At 39.4% G+C, this 19,698-nt stretch overlaps 1 protein-coding gene across 1 annotated transcript in view; it reads left to right on the top strand.

Moving 5' to 3' along the window:
- Nucleotides 1-19,698, top strand: part of CPB1 (carboxypeptidase B1) — a 46,345-nt gene that overhangs the window by 17,880 nt on the left and 8,767 nt on the right. Inside the window, exons 4-9 of the mRNA XM_070405935.1 lie at nt 7,764-7,863; nt 7,950-8,051; nt 8,912-9,013; nt 13,252-13,362; nt 13,451-13,541; nt 14,196-14,398. Coding sequence (XP_070262036.1) covers nt 7,764-7,863; nt 7,950-8,051; nt 8,912-9,013; nt 13,252-13,362; nt 13,451-13,541; nt 14,196-14,398 — 709 coding nt within the window. The remainder of the gene's footprint in view (nt 1-7,763; nt 7,864-7,949; nt 8,052-8,911; nt 9,014-13,251; nt 13,363-13,450; nt 13,542-14,195; nt 14,399-19,698) is intronic.

The following is a 19,698-nucleotide window of genomic DNA, read 5'->3' on the forward strand; positions in this document are numbered from 1 at the left end:
TGGCATTCATCACTTTGAATATTTCTTGCCACTCCCTTCTGGCCTGCAAAGTTTCTGTTGAGAAATCTGCTGACAGTCGTATGGGTATTCCCTTGTAGGTAGTTGACTTTCTTCCTCTTGCTGCTTTTAAGATTCTCTCTTTGTCTTTTGCTCTTGGCATTTTAATTATGATGTGTCTTGGTGTGGTCCTCTTTGGATTCCTTTTGTTTCGGGTTCTCTGCGCTTCCTGGACTTGGAAGTCCATTTCTTTCACCAGGTGGGGGAAGTTTTCTGTCATTATTTCTTCAAATATGTTTTCAATATCTTGCTCTCTCTCATCTTCTGGTACCCCTATAATTCTGATGTTGGTACGTTTGAAGCTGTCCCAGAGGCTCCTTACATTATCTTCGTATTTTTGGGTTCTTTTTTCATTTTGCTTCTCCGGTTGGGCGTTTCTCGCTTCTTCGCATTTCAAATCTTTGACTTGATTCTTGCGCTCCTCTGGTTTGCTGTTGGGAGTCTGTATAATATTCTTTATTTCAGTCAGTGTATGCTTACTTTCTAGATGGTCCTTTATCACACCATCGAGGGTCTCATTAGATTTCCTGTACATCTCATCAAGTTTATCGACAGACTCTAGAAGCCTCTTGAGAGACCTCAAAAGTGTGGTTCTGAACTCAATATCCTCCCTTGATAGTTTTGTCCTGTTTCTTTGTCTCCGCATTTTTTACGCTTTCTTGGTACACCCCCTAGTGGTCTTTGTGAGCAGTCTTGTTGTAGTTAAGCCTTGATTGTTATAGTTAATACTAGAGGGATTTGACCTCCAGGCCGACTGGCTGTGATAATCAGCTGTGTTTGCAGTGGAAGAACTTGTGTCCTCTAGGGAGGTGCTAATCTAGCCTTTGCCTGAGGCCATCCGGCAAATGCCTCTGTGCAGGGCTTGGGCGGGGCGGGTCCCACGGGATCAACAGGGTGGAGGAGGGAGCAGTTATGGCTGCTCTCAGTCCGTCCCCAGGGGCTCTGCCTCTCTGTCTCAGCAACAGCTGCAAACCTCGGAGGGACCGTAGCCAGACAGTCCTGCTTCTCCCGTTTGAGTCTGGGTCCCTAGAGACTCGCCCAGATCTGGAGCTCTGAGTCTGAGGCTCCCTCCAGATTGAAACAGACAACCGCGCCCTCAGCCACCAGCCCGCGCTGCGCGCACTCCGCACCTTAGTATTTTACTTCAGCACTGCTCCTCCTCTGATTCTCGGTTCCTCCTAGTTGTAGAACTTCCATTCAGCCAGCCTTTCTGTGGTTCTGGATGATGTCCGTTCCGTCTTTTAGTTGTATTTTTGAAGTGGTTGTTCGAGGCAGCAAACTCCGGCGTTAACCTATGCCGCAATCTTGGTTCTCCTGAACACTCTTATCTAGAACACAGGAGGTTCCCTAAGGGATAAGATCTTGTTATTTTTTGCTTCTCTATTCACTATGGCACACATTTGTAGCATATAATTTTCTAAATATCTATATACATAAAAGCCTAATAGGCTATATATATATATATATATATATATATATATATATACTCAACTGCTTGACCAGTCGCTATGACACACACTGACCACCAGGGGGCAGACACTCCAACTGGTAGGTTAGCTTGCTGCTGAGGTTCTGCCTATCGGGAGAGGCAGGCCAGACACACCCTGGAGCCAACCTCCTGTGCCCTGGAGCCAACCTCCCACGGTCCCTCCATGGCCTCTAAAGTATTTCTTTTTTTTTTTTATTCTTTTTTAAAAAATATTATAATAAGTATTACAAAGGGTATTACATATGTGTCCTTCCCCCACCCCCACCCTTGACAATCCCCTGCCCTCCCTTACCCCCAGTGTCTTATGTCCATTAGTTATGCTTATATGCATGCATACAAGTCCTTCGGTTGATCTCTTACTCCCCTCCCTTCTGCCCCCCAACCCTCTCTGGCCTTCCCACTGCAGTTTGACAATCAGTTTGAGGCAGCTCTGCCTCTGTATCTATTATTGTTCAAAAGTTTGTAATGGTCTTTATTATCCATGAATGAGTGAGATCATGTGGTATTTTTCCTTCATTGACTGGCTTATTTCACTTAGCATAATGCTCTCCAGTTCCATCCATGCTGTTGCAAATGGTAAGAGTTCCTTCTTTTTAACAGCAGCATAGTATTCCATCTTGTAGATATACCACAGTTTTCTAATCCATTCATCTACTGATGGGCACTTAGGTTGTTTCCAGATCTTAGCTATGGTGAATTATGCTGCTATGAACATATGGGTGCATATATCCTTTCTGATTGGTGTTTCTGGTTTCTTGGGATATATTCCTAGAAGTGGTCTCACAGGGTCAAATGGGAGTTCCATTTCCAGCTTTTTGAGGAAACTCCATACTGTCTTCCATAGTGGCTGAACCAGTCTGCATTCCCACCAGCAGTGCACAAGTGTTCCTTTTTCTCCACATCCTCTCCAGCACTTGTCATTTGTTGATTTGTTGATGATAGCCATTCTGACAGGTCTGAGATGGTACCTCATTGTTGTTTTGATTTGCATCTCTCAGATGATTAGTGACTTTGAGCATGTTTTCATATGTCTCTTGGCTTTCTGAATGTCCTCTTTTGAAAGGTGTCTATTTAGGTCCTTTGCCCATTTTTTGATTGGATTGTTTATCTTCTTTTTGTTAAGTTGTATGAGTTCCCTATAAATTTTGGAGATTAGGCCCTTATCAGATATGACACTGGCAAATATGTTTTCCCACGCAGTGGGTTTTCTTGTTGTTTTGTTGATGGTTTCTTTTGCTGTGCAGAAGCTTTTTATTTTGATGTAGTCCCATTTGTTCATTTTCTCTTTAGTTTCAAGTGCCCTAAGAGCTGTATCAGTGAAGAAATTGCTTTGGCATATGTCTGAGATTTTGTTGCCTTTGGATTCTTCTAGAATTTTTATGGTTTCCTGTCTTACATGTAAGTCCTTTATCCATTTTGAGTTTATTCTTGTGTATGGTGTAAGTTGGTGGTCTAGTTTCATTTTCTTGCATGTATCTGTCCAATTTTCCCAACACCATTTATTGAAGAGACTATCTTGACTCCATTGTATGTTCTTGCCTCCTTTGTCAAATATTAATTGAGCATATTGAGTTGGGCTAATTTCTGGACTCTCTATTCTATTCCACTGATCTTTATGTCTGTTCTTGTGCCAGTACCAGGCAGTTTTGAGAACAGTGGCTTTGTAATACAGCTTGATATCTGGCATTGAGATCCCACCTACTTTGTTCTTTCTCAGGATCGCTGCAGCTATTCGGGGTCTCTTTTTATTCCAGATGAATTTTTGGAGAGTTCATTCTAGATCTTTGAGGAAGGCCATTGGTATTTTAATGGGAAGTGCGTAGAATTTATAGATTGCTTTGGGTAGTATGGACATTTTAATGATGTTGATTCTACCAATCCAAGAACATGGTATGTTCTTCCATCTCTTTATGTCTTCCTCTATCTCTTTTTCCAAAGTCCTGTAGTTTTCTGAGTAGAGGTCTTTTACCTCTTTAGTTAAGTTTATTCCTAGGTATATTAATTTTTTTGGTGCGATGGTAAATGGGATTGTTTTTATAATCTCTCTTTCTGAAAGTTCACTATTGGTGTATAGAAATGCCTCAGATTTCTTGGGGTTAAATTTGTATCCTGCTACATTGCCAAATTCATGTATTAAGTCTAGTAGTTTTTTGATGGAGTCTCTAGAGTTTTGTATGTATAATATCATGTCATCTGCAAATAAGGACAGTTTTACTTCCTCTTTTCCAATTTGGATGCCTTTTATTTCTTCTTCTTGTCTAATCGCAATGGCTAATACTTCCAGGAATATGTTGAACAGGAGTGGTGAGAGTGGGCATCCCTGTCTTGTTCCTGTTCTTAGGGGACATGGTGTTAGTTTTTATCCATTTAGTATGATGTTGGCTGTGGGCTAAAGTATTTCTTCTAATTAATTTCCTTTCAATGTGCACGAATTCATGTACCAGGCCTCTAGTTAAATAATAATAAGTCCCTAGAAACCCTGGAGAAGCACACCAGCAATATCCTTGCCAGGGCTGCAAGCAGTCCCTGTGCGTCCCATTACGACCTCATATGGTAACCAAGTTGTGTTTAGACTTTAGACTATTTCCTGCCACAAGAATTTGCAGTTGTTTGTATACTCTACAGCAGGGGTCCTCAAACTACGGCCCACGGGCTACATGTAAATACAAATATTGTATTTGTTCCCATTTTGTTTTTTGTTTTTACTTCAAAATAAGATATGTGCAGTGTGCATAGGAATTTGTTCATAGCTTGTTTGTTTTTAAACTATAGTCCGGCCCTCCAACGGTGTGAGGGACAGTGAACTGGCCCCCTGTTTAAAAAGTTTGAGGACCCAGAAAAATAGCTTTTCAGATGTTTCAGTGGTTCCAATCCTCTTCACCAAGACTTGTATCATTTGACAACTTTAATCAGATTCTGAATTACCATGGGAAAAAATCACAATGTGTGTACCCAGAAAAATAACTATTTTTAAATAGTTATTAGATATAGAGAGACTAGGAATTGGATGATGTCAGTCTCCACTCCAGGGAAGACTGATTGTTGCTAACATTTTTCTATGTATTCAGATTCGTTCAGGGACGTGTCCTCAGAGAGCAGTGAGTACATCATAGTGTTCTTCCACAGTGGTAGGTATGCTATCCAGACTAAGCAAATACTCCTTTTCCAGGGACCTGAAAGATGGAGAGAATGGAGTCACATCTCTCCTTTTACCACTGTACTCCTTGCTTTGTTGGGAGTCCCTATTACCTAATTTGCCTGCATATTTTTAAAAAAGAAGTTGGATAGCACTATACAAGGAACATATGAAAGTATAAAATAGTGTACATGCTTCTGTATTTGGAGCCGTAATATGCTCTCTATTACATTAAGAGGCATTGTTTTAATTTCCTAATATAGAGGCTCATTATTTAGTAATAATATTTTGTAATATAGCAAAGAGTGCTTTGTCCTATATCTAATAAAATTAAATAATCATAGGGCTGGAAAGATCATTTGAGGTCAATCCCCAGACTTCAAGCAAAACTCAGCACCATATTTCAACCTCATTCTGTTTTGCAAGTTACCCAAGGATACTTTTACTTTTAGGGGTCATCTTAAATGTAACTTATTTTTATGCTTCTGGTTATTGATTAAAATGTTTAATATTTAACACAGTAACAATGCTAACAGAATGTCTTGTCTTAGTACTGAACAAAACACCAACCCCTACACAGCCACTGATTCTCCTAAATAATTTGAATTTGATGATCAGGTACAGGAAAAAGGTCAGGATGTGCTGTGGGAGCTCTATGGCCTCTTTATCAGAGCCGGTTCCCCATAGATGAGTGATCATCGCCATGGTTATGGTCTTAGATACAAATGTCTAATGGAAGTCCTGAAGGTGTGGAATGCCTGGAAGCAATTAACTGATTACTTCTTTTCATTGGGCACCCCACGAAGAAGCTTTATAACCCATATGCTATAGTACCTGCTCGCTCACCATGGGAAATCTGTTAAAGTGAAAATAGATATCATTTACAGTTTCCCCTTGGATTTTTAGTTTTGTCATTTGGTCAGACAAGTTCATCCTTATTTAGTAGGATTTGTTCTTTTTCAATTTGATGATTTTAGAATGTAGTTGTTTTCTTTAAATTTTCTGCTTTTTATTTTCTTTTTAAGTTTTCAGGGTTTTGTTTTGTTTTTAGTTATATTTGAAAATCATTTTCTTAAACTATTTCTATTCTAGACATTAGCTTTCTCTGTGTTTTCCTGAATTTTATGAAAATGGTAACTAGCAATTTTACCATAGTTTAATTCTTTCTTCATAAACCTTGGAAGACATCTATGTAAATGACCAAGGTCCATAGATTTGAGTCAAGTCATTGCATCTTAGAACTGAAAAGAACATTAAATACCAGATAATCAAATGCTCCCATTCCAAAAATTATAAAATTATGAGTTAGGCAAAACTATGATTCTGATCTTGATTTCTAATTTAGGATTTTTCTACTTCTCCCCTCTTCCCTAACAATTCAATGTGGATGTTGAATATAATTATAGCACCTAACCACAGCAGGCAGAATGACAGTCCCTCCAAAAGGTCTACATCTTAACCCAAGAGCATTTGAACATGTTATGTTAACTGACAAAGAGGAGTTAGTGGTGTAGATGGAATTAGGGTTGCTAAGCAGCTGGCCTTAAAGTAGGTACGTTATACTGAATTGTCCAAATAGGTCCACTGTAATCGCAAGAATCCTTAAAGTCGGAAGAGTGAGGCAGAAGAGGAGATCAGATGCTGCGATGTGAGACGGACTTGAGCCTCAGCTGTTGGTTTCCAAGTGGGGGAGCACAGCAAAGAGCCAAGGAATGTGCCTCTTGCAGCCAGTAAGGGCAAGGAATCAGATTCTCTCCTCAGCCTCCAGAAGGAACTGAGCTCTGCTGACTTCCTGATTTTAGCCCAGAGACCTGTGTAGGACTTCTGACCCACATAAGTGTAAAATAATAAATCCATGTTGTTTGTGGTAATTCAAGGCAGCCATAGAAACCAATGCACTGACAGAGTCCTGATGGCAGAAAATTCTTTTTCCACAGAATACATTTTAAAACCTGCTCCTTTTCCTTTAAAAAAATATCTGCCTTAAGACAGTATTTGCCTTTTGCTAGGAAGCAATATCATTTTGTATTAATTTATTGCATTTTCCATAAATAGACACAAGTTCATGCCCAAGTTAACCAAATGAAGGAGCAACAAGGGGGAGTTCAGAGGATGTTGCTGCCTTTCCTCATCAGAGTGCCCTTGGGGCAGCCGGAGGAGAGGCAGACTTTTGATGTGGGGCTGCAATTTTCAGTGTGTTAGATAAAAACATTTCAAGGCTTGACTGTGGTTAATAGAAGTTTTGCAAGCTGGCTTCTGTCCATAGCATTCACAGTGCTGTGATTAAGGACATTGATGTTCATAAAATTTTGTCCCTTCAGAACACACTTTCCACTCAAAAGCAGCAAAGAGAAATGAAGTCATACATACACACACCCTCAGGCCTGCCTTTGACAGCAGGAATTTTCACCTGAACAATCATTTATAGAAATAAGCCTCAGATACTCTATCGCCAATTTTCATATTACCTTGCTACAGAATCATTCTTAGACTTCTTTGAACACTCGAAAGACAGGCAGGCAGAAACTAGGTCTTTAAACCCAATATTCTTTTGTCTACTAAATCTTTAGTCTTAATATTTCTGAAGTTCCACCCAAGATATTTTTCTCAAAAACATGAAGAAAGACCTCCAGTGACCACGTGTCCCAGTTTACCTGGGACTGACTAGGCTCCTGGGACATGGGACTTTTAGTGCTAATACCAGGAATGTCCTGAGGAAGAGAGACCGCAGACAGGGCTCAAGTGCACACTTTTATGCACAGCCAAGGCCCTGGCTTAGAATACTCCAGATACCAGAGTAAACCATTTTTCAAGTTTAGAGTCCAAAACACCCCAAAATGTGAAGTTTGGGCCCAGGAAGAGCCAGTCTTGCTCACACTCTACAGTATCCTTCTCAGTGATTTGCTCACCATTTGGGATAATCAGCTCAATGTGAAAGATGTTAGGAACTATCAGAGAACAAATGTGACTCCATGGTGAACGCATTGTACCGTCTATTTATGCAGTGGCTCTTGGTTTTCTCCTGTGTTCACTGAGAAATGTACTTATGTTCACAGAAGCACACATTTTGGTTCATTGCAGGGTATTAATAAGCAACCTGAGATCTATTCTGGAGGCTCAGTTTGACAGCCAGGTCCGTGCGACTGGACACAGTTATGAGAAGTACAACAACTGGGAAACGGTAGGACTTTCACATCATTTAGTAAGACATTACTTTGGGGATTGAACCAAAAATGCCACATTAATCCATATGGTTCCATTTGGTAGATAGAAGCTTGGACTCAGCAAGTTGCCAGTGAGAATCCAGACCTCATCTCTCGCAGTGCAATCGGCACCACATTTGAAGGACGCACTATGTACCTTCTCAAGGTAATTGTTTTTAACCATGACCTTGCCATATCTGAGGGCTTTAAATCGATGAATTCTAACACATTAACATCTATTCCCAGATATACTCATCCCAAACATTCTTAAAATTCTTTCACTGCCTATATCCCCCAGGGAATCAAACAGATTTCCCAGCTTCTTTTATCATACATGGATTTTTAAATCATTATGTTGACTTTTATTCAAAAGAAAAAATGCAATAAAATGGATGTCCTATAAATTTAACCACTTTCCTCCGAGTCTAAGCAATGTAAATGATCATCTACCTTGATGAAATTCTTTTCCCCCAGAAGTTTGCAAATCCATTTGCTAAAGAGTTTCATAAACTTCATGTCTATCAGACAACATTACAAAGCGTATCAACAATTTGTTTCTGTCATCTTCTAAAACCATTTAGGTCATATAATTCTAATAATATAAAAAGACAAGGAATAAGTGGGAGAGAAGAAAAAATTCTTACAAGATTAGCAACAATCACTATTATTTCTAATTATTCTTCCAGTTGTCTTGGACCTGTCACCTAATAATAGCAGCTGAAAATAAGCTTCACATGAGGACAATTAAGCAGGGTAATTAAGCACCTTCTGAAAATATGTGCTTATCAAGCTTAATAGAAGTAATACACAACCATGTAAGACCACAGATAGGGCTCAATAAGCCTTCAGCTCAAACACTGGGTTATAGTGGCAAGAACATACTGTGCTAGTATGATGTTTTAATTTAATCATGGAATATATTTCTTGCTGTTGTCAAGTTTCACCTGTTAAATCTAAGGCTCAGAAGGGTATTGACTGGTAAGCTCCAAATTTAATGAATAATAGTTTTCCTTTTGCTTGCAATAGGTTGGTAAACCTGGACCCAATAAGCCTGCTATTTTCATGGACTGCGGTTTCCATGCCAGAGAGTGGATTTCCCCAGCATTCTGCCAGTGGTTTGTGAGAGAGGTCAGTATGTAAAATGATTTAGGGAAGAGAGAAGTAGAAAGTATTATTTTACTTCAATCAATTCCTTAATACCTACCTATAATAGAAGAGAATAATAACAGAAAAATCATAATTTCAAGTTCTTATTTTTGGGTGTTAGTTGCAACTCTCACCAAAAGACCTTCATAAAGCAAGTTTTAAAATAAAAACAGTTAGCAAATTGTATTTACTTGAATTTCACACCCACCTTTGGTGGAAAGGCTAATAGGTAGTATAGTGGATGAAAGTTCATGATTGTAGATAAACACTAACTTGATCTTTACCTCCTGGATACTAATCACTGCATGCCTTATAATAAAAGAAAATAGTACATATAGCTCCCTACCATAAATGGTACTGTTTTCAACCCTTATAATTCTAATTATAAGATATATGTGAAAGCCCTTTAAAAACTAAAATACTTAAATATCCATGAGCCCATATTGATAAAGATTATTAATAAGTTAATAAAAAGGAAAGAAGGAACAAGTCTTTCTTACAGAATTACAACTAACAGATGTACAAATAATGAGCAAAATAGAAAATTACCATTAGAACACTACAGTAATAATAATTTCAGGAAAATCAATGGATATGCACAAAAATTAGGGGGTAAAATTTAAAGAGAAATAAAATATTTGCCATCCTAAAAGTACCTACTGAAAAATATGTACCAGATTATAAAATTTACAGTGGAGAAGCCTAGCAGGAACTACCTTAACAATGATCAAGGTTAACATCATCAGTATGAGACATAATCAATACAATGTGCTCTCTAATGTTATGCACTGAAAAGGTAATGGTTTTTGTGGTATTCTTCCCCAAAATGCATAATCTTTCTCTAATTATTAAAAATATCAGAGAAGCCCAACTGAGGGACCTTCTGCAAAATAACCAGACAGCACTCTTCAATAGAAGTGCCAAATCACAAAAGACAAAGATAGAGTGAGGAAGTGTCTCAGATAAGAGGAGATTATGGAGACATGACAGCCAAATGCAGTGTGGGGGTCCTAGAACAGAAAAAGGACATTAGTAGAAAAGCTGGTGAAATATGAGTAAAACTTTTGTACCAAAGTGTATCACTTTGATGCCTGTAACATAGTTATGTAAATGGTAACATTAGGAAAAGCTTGAGTGGAGGGTACATGGGAACTCTCTGTACTTGTAACTCTTCTAAAATTATTACAAAACTAGAGGACTGGTGCACGAAATTCGTGCATGAGTAGGGTCCCTAGGCCTGGCCAGGGATCAGGGCCGATCTGTGGGGTGACCGGTGGGGTGATCACTCACTGGCCCCGCCCCCCACCACCACTGCTGGGTCGGGGCTTGCAGGCTGGGGGCAGCTCCTGTGTTGAGCATCTGCCCCTGATGGTCATAGCAACTGGTCATTCCCCTGGTCATTCCACTGGTCAGTCGATTTGCATATTAGGGTATTATATAGATAGATTAAAGGTTTAAAATATTAAAGTGTTTTTAAATATATAAAATATTATTATATGCAATATAATTTCTTTTCTGTGAAGCACTTTTGTGTCTATTTGTATGGTTTTGGTTTCTAGACATATTATGTATCCAATTGCCACCATTTAACTTTAGTGAATGTTTCCCCATCTGTCCTCTAGGGAAAGAACTTTTATCATTACTGTGATTATCTCCAATTGTAGAACATTGAAAAAACATGGTTCTATAGCTTCTCTAACCTCAAAAGCCCATGTTTTATCATGTTATTGTAATGAACATACATGCATAGAGTCACAAAGAGTATATAAAAACTATCCTATCTAATAAAAGAGAAACATGGTAATTAGCCGTACCTCTGCTACCCTTCCCATTGGCTAATCAGGGCGATATGCAAATTAACTGCCAACCAAGATGGCGGCCGGCAGCCAGGCAGCTTGAAGCAAACATGAGGCTAGCTTGCTTCAGTGATGGAGGAAGCCAACGTTCCCTGCCTGCTGCTGCCGGCCTCTGAGCTTGCATTTGAAACATTGTTACAAATATAGGAGCTAAACAAAACCCCAGAAACCTGCTTTCAGCCAGCCGGGATCTCAGAGCTGGAGTTGAAACAGTGTTTCGATTATAGAAGCCAAACAAACCAGATACCTGCTTTCAGCAGCCGAGGCCTCAGAGCTGGAGCCAAGCCTCAGAGCTAAAGCTGGCCCAGAATTTTTAAAAAAAAGAAAAAAAGGAGCGGTTGGGAGCTTCAGTCACCCGCCAGCCTGAAAACGGCCCTCAGCCCCTCACCCAGACTGGCCAGGCACCCCAGTGGGGACCCCCACCCTGAAGGGGGTGTGACCAGCTGCAAACAGCCATCAGCCCCTCCCTCACCCAGGCTGGCCAGGCACCCAAGCGGGACCCCCACCCTGATCCAGGACACCCTTCAGGGCAAACCAGCCGGCCACCACCCGTGCACCAGGCCTCTATCCTATATAGTAAAAGGGTGATATGCCTCCCAGCACCAGGATCAGCGGAGCCGCGAGGCCTCCCGGCACCAGGATCAGTGTGACAGGGGGCAGCTCCCAAACCCCCTGATTGCCCTGCGGCTCTGTGTGTGACAGGGGGTGGGACCACAACCTCCCTATCCGCCCTGCTCTCTTCCTGACAGGGGAAGGTGCCCCAACCCCCTGATCAGCCCTGCTCTGTGCCTGATAGGGAGGAGCTCCCCAACCCCCTGATCGGCCCTGCTCTGTGTGTGACAGGGTGTGGCACCCCAACCCCCCCCACGGGCCCTGCTCTGTGTGTGACGGGGTAGAGCCATAACCTCCCTATAGGTCCTGCCCTTAATGTGACAGGGTGCGGCGCCCCAACCCCCTGATCCGCCCTGCTCTGTGTGTGACAGGGGGCGGTGCCCCAACTCCCCTATCGGCCCTACTCTGTGAGTGACAGTGGGGAGCTCCTCAACCCCCTGATCAGCCCTGCTCTGTGTGTGACAGAGTACGGAGCCCCAACCCCCTGATTGGCCCTGCTCTGTGCGTGACAGGGGGTGGTGCCACAACCTCCCATTGACCCTGCCTTGAGTGTGACAGGGGGCAGTGCCCCAACCCCCCAATCGACCCTACCCTGAGCATGACTAGGGGTGGCGCCACAACCTCCCATCGACCCTGCCTTGAGTGTGACAGGGGGCAGTGCCCCAACCCCCCCAATCAACCCTACCCTGAGCATGACTAGGGGTGGCATCACAACCTCCCAATCCGCCCTGCTCTGTGCATGACAGGGGGCGGCGCCCCAACTCCCCAATTGGCCCTGCTCTGAGCCTGACCAGGGGCTGCACCTAGGGATTGGGCCTGCCCTCTGCCACCCGGGAGCAGGCCTAAGCCAGCAAGTCGTTATCTCCCAAGGGGTCCCAGACTGCGAGAGGGAACAGGCTGGGCTGAGGGACCCCCCCCGCCCCCGCGAGTGCACAAATTTTTGTGCACCAGGCCTCTAGTTAATACATAAAAGCCTCAAATGCCATAAAGTCTATTCAAGCAAACTTAGGAGAGAGTTAAATTTAAGTTTAAAATAATTCTGGGCCTGAGGGACTGTGACTAAGAGAACATAATAAATGGGCATGAGGTCCTTATTCACAGATAAGTGTTCTTAACATGGAGAACTAGTCCAGTCCCTTAACAGAGGTCCCTTCTTAAGAAACAATCATACAAAGAAGACTTCCATCATTGTACAGCTTGGAGCCTCAGTGAGATGCTCCCCAAAGTCCATTAGTGCAAACTCAATTTATAATGGAAGAAGTTCTCATTCTTTTTCTATAATAGACACTGGATAGACCATCTACGGGAGGTTTCATAGAAATTAAATAAATTTCTAGATGATATTGTGAGAAACAGGCATAGCCACCCATAGACATTCCTTGCTTACTAGAATGGGTCTTACCCTCATATCTTACTAGCTTTGAAAAAAGTTATCACAGTTATTATTGCAAAGGAAGTGAGTATGTATGTTATTTAAAAGTCTTTAGTTTTGTTAAATCTTTGTTAAACTTTAAAGTAAAAAATTAAAATAAAAATAATAATTATGTGGAATACATAGGGATGAAATAGAGTATCCTGGAAACAGAGAAAAATTAGAAACAAGTGTTTTAAACAAAACTATCAGCAGTATTTTGCTAATTGATTTTTAAACATTAATATCTAACCAAAGCCAATATCATCTAGTCAATGTAAATTTTAGCAGCACCATGCATTCCATTTTTTCATGAAATTCTGCTTTGTAATTCATCACAGGCTGTTCGCACCTATGGACGTGAGATCCACATGACAGAATTTCTCGAAAAGTTAGACTTCTATGTCTTGCCTGTGGTCAATATTGATGGCTATGTCTACACATGGACCAAGGTATATGAACTAGTATTTAGAGACACTGATTAAATTAAAACCAACCACTTTCTATTATACTTGTTCTAACCATATAATCCACTTTTAGAACCGAATGTGGAGAAAGACTCGCTCCACCCATGATGGAACTACATGCATTGGTACAGACCCCAACAGAAATTTTGATGCTGGTTGGTGCAGTAAGTATCTGGCTGACCATTTGCATGTATCTGTTGAGAAGCATAGGAGGAAAAATAAGATAGGAAACATAATAGTATCTAAAACAAGAAAAAATATAAAATTTTATAGTTTAGAGTTCTAATTTCTGAAAGCATAGACAATAGAGTTGATTCAGTCCATAAAAATGTGTTATGTGCTCTATTGTGTTCCCAGCTGTGCTAGATGCTGGAACATAAGACTGAACAAACCCGACATAATCCTACTACTTATGGAATGTATAATCGAGAGGAGACCATCATTAAATAGCTAAACAAAATTGTGATAGAATTATAATTTCGTGATTCAATTCTCAGTAAATGATTGCAATAATATGAAAATTTCTCATAGATATTAGTTTGCTCCATACTTTTTAATTTTCATACACTATATTGATCTCACTGTATAATACTACACAGGGAAACATTGCTGGTTTCACATGCTGTCAGCTTAAAAACACACTACCCTAATCTTGTGACTAAATGTGTACATAGTTTATAATGTGTACATACATGATGATGATTATTTGTACTCCTATGGAAACCACTTGTCTTTAACTCTCTGATTTGAAAGTTTGAAATATGCCTTGTGAGAACTTTAGTAGATGATCTTTACCATTAACAATATATGTTTTCTAGAACTTGGAGCATCTCGAAACCCCTGTGATGAAACTTACTGTGGGCCTGCTGCAGAGTCTGAAAAAGAGACCAAGGCCCTGGCTAATTTCATCCGCAACAACCTGTCTTCCATCAAAGCATATCTGACAATCCACTCATACTCCCAGATGATGCTTTACCCTTACTCCTATGATTACAAACTCACAAAGGACAATGTTGAGTTGGTAAGTAGTCTTGACAGTAGACATGGTATTTCACTGTTAAATTTTTTAAATTCTATTATTGGAAAAAATTATAAGAACAATTTCTAGAAGTTCCATTAATAATTTTTGGTAATAGAAGCAAAAGACTTACAAAAAATTTACAGAGAATCTAGAAGTGGCTAAATAAATTAGCTAAAAGAAATATGGTTTTGATTCAGGGAATGGTCCCAACATGTGGTTTATTCACTCATCTTCAAAATGACAATAGTTCCACCTCCTCCTGCTTCACCACAGTATTCACTCACATGACGATTTCAGAGGCATCTGGGATAATCCACAAAGTTCCCTCATGTCATGTATAATCTTAATCAGAAAGTCAATTTTGTAAAGTTGCTTTGAGCTGGATTTCACATAGGCTGAGTGTGGCAGATGTCATTAGGAATGTGGTACATTTGGTTGACATTGGATTGTGATGAGATCCTAAAATTGCTTATTTCACTGTTTGATGAGGTCAGACACAAAAGTAAATCAGTCAATGAAAAAATGATGTGAATGGGTCCTTATTTGATATAGGAAATAATTAATATCCCTGACTCAAAAAAAACTAGCAATCTTGTTGGAGAATCAAGATATACCTACATGAAAAGCTAAATTACATAATTAACAAATATCACACATCAATACATATTATTTTTAAATAAGGAGGTTTGAATTCTTCAAACAATATATTTTTTTAAATTTGTGAAACATCTGGCTGCCAGAAGTTGGGACCAGTGATCTAAAAGAAAAGATTTAAAGCATGTGAAAAAAAATTAAAAAATAAAGCATTTGAGTTATGCCCCCCCCCCCCCCCAAAAAAGTATTTTACTTAGACAATGACATAGATATTTGGCTTACCTACATACATAAATTTGAAGACCCGGTAACTTTAACAAGTGAAAAATATTGCTTTGTACTTTCAGATTCAGTCTTTCAAAGACCAAATAAAACATGTAATGCTGTAAATGTTTTGTGAAGAGCAAAACAGAAAAATAACTCAGACTCTTAGAAAAAAAAATGATAGCTAATAGCTGACAAGGTTGCTCTTTTTAAAAAAATGCTATTTCTCAAAAAGCTTCCCATTTTCCCTATCTGTTGCCAAAAAACAAAGAAAACATCATTAGTTGGAACCATTAAATATTTCACTGTTCCAATTATACTCAGTGTTCCCAGTGGGTGCTCAAGGCCCTCTGTCCCAGAGATGGGTGTGGTCAGCTCTTCACTTCAGTCCTAGATTTCTGGTCACCAGTGGAGAGGTGGTGGCATGTATTGTTTGCTTAATTAATGTGAATAAGTTTAAATTGTACCACATCAAAATAAAAAAGACAAAGCCATAATAACTAAGCATTGATAAGTTGGTAAGTAAAATAGTAAAACTAAAATTATAAACCATATTAAGTGTAACAATAACCAGGATATCCAGTTTGCTTAATAGCAACTAGTTTTAAACATAAATTCTAAAAGACTAAGACAAAGTATTCTTTTGAATTGAACTGCTTCACAAAGTTTCAATGCTTTTTCTTATTTTGAGAATAAATGTAAACCCTTTTAGATGAAAACTTTGTCACTCCATATAGTAATAACATACTATCTGGGCTACTCTAAAAGTCTAGCAGCAGTTCTCAACCTGTGGGTCGCGACCCCTTTTGCGGTCGAACGACCCTTTCACAGGGGTTGCCTAAGACCATCCTGCATATCAGATATTTACATTACGATTCGTAACAGTAGTAACATTACAGTTATGAAGTAGCAACGAAAATAATTTTATGGTTGGGTCACAACATGAGGAACTGTATTTAAAGGGCCAGAAGGTTGAGAACCACTGCTACAGATTATCCTTTTAAAAAAATAAAGTTCTACTTATAGAATCTCCTGAATAATTTTTGCTCCTTCCTATGGTAGTTTCACCCAGAAACAGACTCAAGGCTCGAGTTAGTGGGTTTGGTGGGCCAGTTCATGCATGCCCCCAGCAGTGTGAAGCCGATCCCTAGAAAGCGAGCCACTAATGCTCCTCTCTAACAATCACTCCTTCATTTAAAATCAAGAAAAGAGAGGTAATGTACAAAAAGATATTAGAAATCCTGCCCTCCAAAATTGTTTTTAAATTCTAATTAGCAAAGGAGTGTAATAAACAGAATTATAACAAACTAAAATATTCACAGTCTATTCTCAAAAAAAGCACAAACCACAAAATAATCTTACATTGGATGTTTATTTTTACATTCACAAAACTAATAAATTCAAGGAACAGTACATGTGACTTCTTATATTTTTCAGAGCATAATCAGATAGGTAACTAAAATGCAAAATATAATTGTACTTATATCACACTCATTCATTTAAAAGTTACTTTATTTTCTTAAAATTGTTTTCTATAATTAAACTTTTGCTTCATATCTTAAAAGAAATTTTTAAATGCCACTAGTGAAATCCGAGGTGGATGTTATTTGATTATCTGATTCTTTTGGGATCTGGATTTTGGTTGGCATTCCAAAGCAACTTTAAGTCTTTTGAATAAATAAAGATACTTTCAACTTTTTTCTTATTTTGTGTAAATTCAACTTACTTATTTCCTAGGCACATTTTGCTAGGACAGGTCATAACTATAGAGTTATTATAGATATATTTGTACCCGAAAGACAATTTGAGTCTCTCAAAAAGAATAACATTAGCTTTTCTGTGGTTTTTATTTGTAATATGGATATCAAGGAAAAAGTAAGTCTTGATCTAGAAAGATGAATGTTCCATCCAACTCTAGTGCCTCCAGATTAATTCTCAGTTAGAAAAATGTGACCATAGTAGGAAATAAAACGTAGAAAAAATTAATAAGATAAATTATGGGCATACCACATTATAGATAAGTCAGAATTTTCTTAAAGTAATGCAAAGCAGATTTTGTCTTACACAAAATTTGGCGTGAGTGTGTGTAATTCTAATTTCTCTATATACTTATAAAGTTTATAAGATTATACTTGTTGGGAAAAAATATTCAAAGAGAATAAGACTCCAGGCTGAAGAAAATTATTCTCTACTTATATTAGCATTCTTAGCCCAAATCTAGGACATATTATAAGTAGCAATCCTTTGATGTCTGAGTCATGATGAAAATTGATGTGGCTTCATTTCTGAAAGATCTTAGATGCAGATTGCCTGACAGTTGCCCATATCATGAGACAACTTTCAGAGTGAAGAAAGGCAGAGATAGGAATGCAAAAGACCAATGAGGTAGAAGAACATAAGTAACAGCATGGATGACAAGGAAGGCTACAAAAATATATCTTCAACAGATCAGTAAAAAAAGTGTGAGGAATCATAAAAGTATCTTACATGCATTGCTTCCCAGTTTGCAAATCACTTTCATAGGAAGTGCACTGTAAGTTTCCAATGGTTTAATAAACTGTCTGGTTCCTTGGTGTTGACTTCCTCGCTATAAAGCTATCACTATCTTCAAAGGAAGGTTTAAGGCCCAGATAAAGAATATACTTACATTTTCAAAATTCTAAAGGATAATGAAATAGTGAATTGTATGACCTCTTTATTGTCACAGGAAATAAAAACTGGCAGACATAATTGAAAAGGCTCCCAAACTTATTCATATCTTTGCATTTATTGAGTATGGAGAAGCTCCCAATCTTTCGTACACCTTCCTCCCAAAGAGGACTACATGGCACTGTTAATAATAGTAATTATTATTACACCACTTCTAAGTTCAAAAGTAGGAACCCAGCATCACAACAGGTCAACTAAGTATCTTGAGCAAATGGAAAGCTGATGTGCACTCCACAAAAGTACACGAAGGGGCAGGCATCTCACACCACATTTCTGCATTAGAAACACAGAATTCTACAGCTGGAAATCTTGGAATATCTCTGATCTTCTTGTTTTCCAGCTGAGACAATAAAGGCTTGGCAAAGTCAACAGCAGTAGTAGAGGCAGCCTAGGGCCTGGAACTATTAGATCCTAAAGAACTTCTTAGGCTGCCCTAATTTCCAAACACACACACACATTGGTGTGGCCATGTTCTAGGTTGGTACCCCCTATAGCTATTATTCATTAAATAGTCTTTCATGCCTCTGCCCCTAACTTTGCTAAGGATTTACACTGGTCAGCTGAGATGCCTCACTTCACAGAGCCCAGTCTTTATGATTAAACTGGAGAAAAATGACAGTCTTACTGAAAAATTATTAAACTTAAACAAAAAGATAGAAATATTTTTCTAAAGTCTAATACCTTCCAGTCTTGTGGCACCTCACTACTTCTTAATTAAAGTTTCAGTTAATGAGCCACCAAGATAGAAATCCAGTGTTCCATCCAAGCATGTGAGCACAGCACAAGGCTCTGATTAGAGATAAACATAAAAATCAAAGGAAATAAATATTGTGATTAGGAGGTGGACAGCTGCAGGGTCATGAGCATACCCAATCACAGTTGTCACCACGTCTCTGCCTAGTAACAAGAGCAATGAGGCCATAGCCCCACTGTTAGGCAGGCTACCAGCAGCTAAGGCAGACAGGACTTGAGGCACAAAACATCTGCTTCGGGAATTTTCACAGAATTTGCAATCTCACTTAAAAGACAAAAAATTTTCAAATAACAACTGCAGAACTTCTTTGATTAGAAAAACTAGTTGCTAACTTACCTCTATACATTTTCAGTGACTGCTTGGCTTATTAAAATTCCCAGTCAGTACATGGCTTATCAGGCAACGACCAGAAATTTTATTGAGCCCCTATTGAGTGCTCAGCATAGAGCATGGCTCCTGCGATAGAGAGTGTAAGATCTTACTGACATGGTGAGGAGGACAGAATGGCAGTTTCCAACCAGGCACAATAGTAGGCATTCAGGGCGGGGAAATAGCAATATGTGATGAAGTTATTCAATGCAGGTTACAGAAAGGAAACACAATTTGTTCTGAGCCTTGAAGGAAGGGCAGAATTGGGGTGGCAGAGGAAAGGAGCACTTGAGGCAGAGAGAAGAGCCAGCGAATGCACCACAGTGCAATGGGTAGTGAGGGTGATGGGGGAGAGGAGGCTCTCCTGTGCTGTGTGTTCCTGCCAGAGAAGAGTGGGTAGGAGGCAAACAGGCTGCAGAGGCTCTTAAATGTCAGATAACTGCTGGGTGGGAGCCAGGCCCTGGAGTTGGCACCTGAGACATAGGATCGCCTGGTCAAGTACAGGACTCCGTGACACCTGAGTTTCAGAAAAACAACAGATCATTTTTAGTATTTAAGTATGTTCCAAATATTGCATGTGACAGACTTATACTGAAAATTACTTGTTTAC

The sequence above is a fragment of the Myotis yumanensis genome, unplaced genomic scaffold, assembly GCF_028538775.1.
Source record: "Myotis yumanensis isolate MYYU_CA2020_CCGP unplaced genomic scaffold, mMyoYum1.0.hap1 SCAF_2, whole genome shotgun sequence".
Taxonomy (NCBI): domain Eukaryota; kingdom Metazoa; phylum Chordata; class Mammalia; order Chiroptera; family Vespertilionidae; genus Myotis; species Myotis yumanensis.